General features: G+C 39.0%; 1 protein-coding gene across 1 annotated transcript in view; it reads left to right on the top strand.

Moving 5' to 3' along the window:
* Nucleotides 1–3302, top strand: part of LOC105998920 (DNA repair protein RAD50-like) — a 50309-nt gene that overhangs the window by 30245 nt on the left and 16762 nt on the right. Inside the window, exons 10-13 of the mRNA XM_013033778.1 lie at nucleotides 432–457; nucleotides 886–1075; nucleotides 1229–1355; nucleotides 1795–1988. Of these exons, the coding sequence (XP_012889232.1) occupies nucleotides 432–457; nucleotides 886–1075; nucleotides 1229–1355; nucleotides 1795–1988 (537 nt within the window). The remainder of the gene's footprint in view (nucleotides 1–431; nucleotides 458–885; nucleotides 1076–1228; nucleotides 1356–1794; nucleotides 1989–3302) is intronic.

Below are 3302 nucleotides of genomic sequence, written 5' to 3'. Positions count from 1 at the left end.
CCTTCCTTCCTTCCTTCCTCCCTTCCTCCCTTCCTCCCCTCCTCCTTCCCTCCCTCCCTCTGTCTGTCTTTCTTTTTCTGTCTTTCTTTCTTCCTTTCTTTCTTTCATCGGTCGTGGGGCCTGAACTCTGGGCCTGGGCACTGTCCCTCAGCTCTTCAGCTCAAGACTAGACTCTACCACTTGAGCCACAGTGCCATTTCTGCCTTTTTCTGCTTTATGTGGTGCTGAGGAATCAAACCCAGGGCCTCATGCATGCAAGGCAAGCACTCTACCACTGAGCCACCTTCCTAGGCCCTCTCTTTTCTTACTCTTTTCCCCCTCAGAATCTGTTGCTTTACCAGATTATTCTCATTCATAGAATTTAAATGGTAAATGTTCTCAATCCACCATTTTGCTCCCCTCTCTGCTTTGATTCGCCCTTTATGAACCAGATGAGTATGATGAATATGATCAACTGGTAGACTTAATTTCTCAGTTTGACAAACACCCCAGTAGTAATTATTCCCAAAAAAATTTGTCAATGGGTGCTAAAATCAGTGGGAAAAACTTTTAAGAAGCAGGATATTTATATGTTCTCAAGATATTTTTAATTATACAGAAATACAATAACTTTATTTTTAAAATGCCATTTTTTGGTGTGTGTTGGTTTTATCTTGGAGATGATTGTACTATGGCTTGAAATCAAGATGTCACGCCCTTGCTCCGCTTTCTGGCTCTCAGCACTATTCTTTCACTTTTTGTTGCTTAACTGGAGATGGATCTTACAGACTTTTCTACTTGTGCTGGCTTTGAACTTCAGATCTCCAGGTCTCTGCCTCCTGAGTAGCAAAGATAACAGTTGTCAACCACTGGCAAATAGATTGTTTTTATGTGTTTTCTCCAAAGGCAAAGCATAATTGATTTGAAGGAGAAGGAAATACCAGAATTAAGAAATAGACTTCAGAATGTCAATAGAGACATACAGCGCCTAAAGAATGATATAGAAGAGCAAGAAACTCTTTTGGGTACAATAATACCTGAAGAAGAAAGTGCTAAAGTATGTTTGACAGATGTTACAATCATGGAGAGGTTCCAGGTAAGTTTATTTTAAAGCAGAAGAAATTTGGTTTAGTCATTTTATCTTTGTTTACCTTATTAGAGTTTCACTTTAAGCAAAGGTGATACAGTAGGTTTCTTAGATAAAATAACTTCTATTTTTTCCTCCTATTTTTTTTAATGTTCTATTAAGATGGAACTAAAAGATGTTGAAAGAAAAATTGCACAACAAGCAGCTAAGCTACAAGGAATAGACTTGGATCGAACTGTTCAACAAGTAAACCAGGAAAAACAAGAAAAACAACACAAATTAGATACAGGTAGTATAGTCTTTTTCCTTTTTATCCATAAAGATTTCAACATTGCCAGTACATGCTTTTTATAGTGAATTTCATGCATAGTTCATGAACAAAACGCTTCCTTTCTTCCAGCCCCAGTATATTCTTTCTCTTCCCTCAAAAGCATTTCTACTCTTTTTTTTTTTTTTTTTAACTTTGTGCACAGCAGATATATGGGATGTTTGGAGACATTCAGATGAGTTCTTTCTCAGTCATACCTACTTTCCCAGTGAACTTTTATCAGTGATTGGCTAGGAAGGTCCAGCAAGCCTGCTGGGACTGGAGGGGTTCTGTCCCACTCTTGTGGGCCCACTGAAATTTAGCCTTCATGAGTTTCATAGCTCTATAAAACTTAACTGGGCAATTCCAGTCATCCTTAGTGTTTCCTTAGATTAATCCCTATGTCTATATTTTTGTGTAGTTTCCAGTAAGATTGAATTGAATCGTAAGCTCATACAGGACCAGCAAGAACAAATTCAACACCTAAAAAGTATGACAAACGAGCTTAAGTCAGAAAAACTTCAGATAGCCACTAATTTACAACGTCGTCAGCAACTGGAAGAGCAGACGGTGGAATTATCCACTGAAGTTCAATCTTTACACAGAGAAATCAAGGTAAAAATACTCTAATCATGTGTTTGTTTTTTAAGTGGTTCATATACGTGAAATCTTCTTAACTGATGTGGCCAAAACTATAATTACTGTGAGGATCAAATGAAAATAATAAAATCTTGTGGGTGTTTTCTGAGTAACAGAATGTGTACTAGTAAGTAAAGATCCTGAAAGGAGGATCTTGGCTATGGTAAAGAACCAAGTGCCTGGCTAAGTATGAACTTCATATTATTGGAGGTGTCTGGTGGGGGGGGGGTAGATAACCATATAAGTATTCTACTCCTGTAGATGGTTTGTGTTGTCTGCAACTACTGTGTTCAGTGGGCTCTCAATGTCACAGAACTCTTCCTCTTGATTCCAGATGTATTCTCAGACTCTAACCAGGACAGCGAGCAGACCTTAGTTGCCACATGTACTGGAATGCATTTTGAGAGGTCACATCTAAAATTCATTAAATTTAAGATTCATCCAGTTAAACTTATGAAGTGTTTTACCCAAGTTTTCATGATTATACTCATTCAGTAAGAACTAAATAAATTTCCAAGCCTAGTTAATTACTGTACGTTTGTTTTCTTTCTTTCTTTCTTTCTTTCTTTCTTTCTTTCTTTCTTGTCTGTCTTTCCTTTCTTTCTTCCCTGCCTTTCTTTCCCTCCCTCCCTCCTTCCCTCTCTCCCTCCCTCCCTGATTGCTTGCTTGCTTGCTTTTTTGCCTGTCCTAGAGCTTGAACTCAGGACCTGGGTGCTCTTCCTGAGGTTCTTTTGCTCAAGGCTAGTACTCTCCCATTTGAGCCACAGCACTACTTCAGGCTTTTTTGGTAATTTATTGGAGATAAGTGTCTCATAAACTTTCTTGCTTGGCCTGGCTTCAGCCCAAGATCTTCAGACCTCAACTTCCTGAGTAGCTATGATTACAGGGATGAATCATTGGCATCCATTGTATTTCAGGATCTTAAGGATCATTGTTTTGAGCAAAAGATATATACAAATGTCAAAGAGACATTACAAGCCTAAACAATGGGAACTGATGATCTGTACAATAAATTAAAAGCCCCTTCCTTCCAGAATAGATGTGAATATACCCATATAAACATACCAGTATTAATTACCTTAAAATACTGGCTTAAGTAGTAGAGCACTATTCTTGAGCCTGAGTTTGAGCCCCCTGGTACTATCTCTCTCTCTCTCCCTCTCTCCCTCTCTCTCTCTCTCTCTCTCTCTCTCTCTCTCTCTCTCCCTCTCCTCTCTCCCTGGTACTATCTCTCTCTCTCTGTCTCTCTCTCTCTCTCTCTCTCTCACACACACACACACACACACACAC

Source organism: Dipodomys ordii, unplaced genomic scaffold (assembly GCF_000151885.1).
Source record: "Dipodomys ordii isolate 6190 unplaced genomic scaffold, Dord_2.0 Scaffold177, whole genome shotgun sequence".
Taxonomy (NCBI): Eukaryota; Metazoa; Chordata; class Mammalia; order Rodentia; family Heteromyidae; genus Dipodomys; species Dipodomys ordii.
The sequence above is the reverse complement of the archived record's forward strand: the minus strand, read 5'-3'. Positions and strand labels throughout refer to the sequence as shown.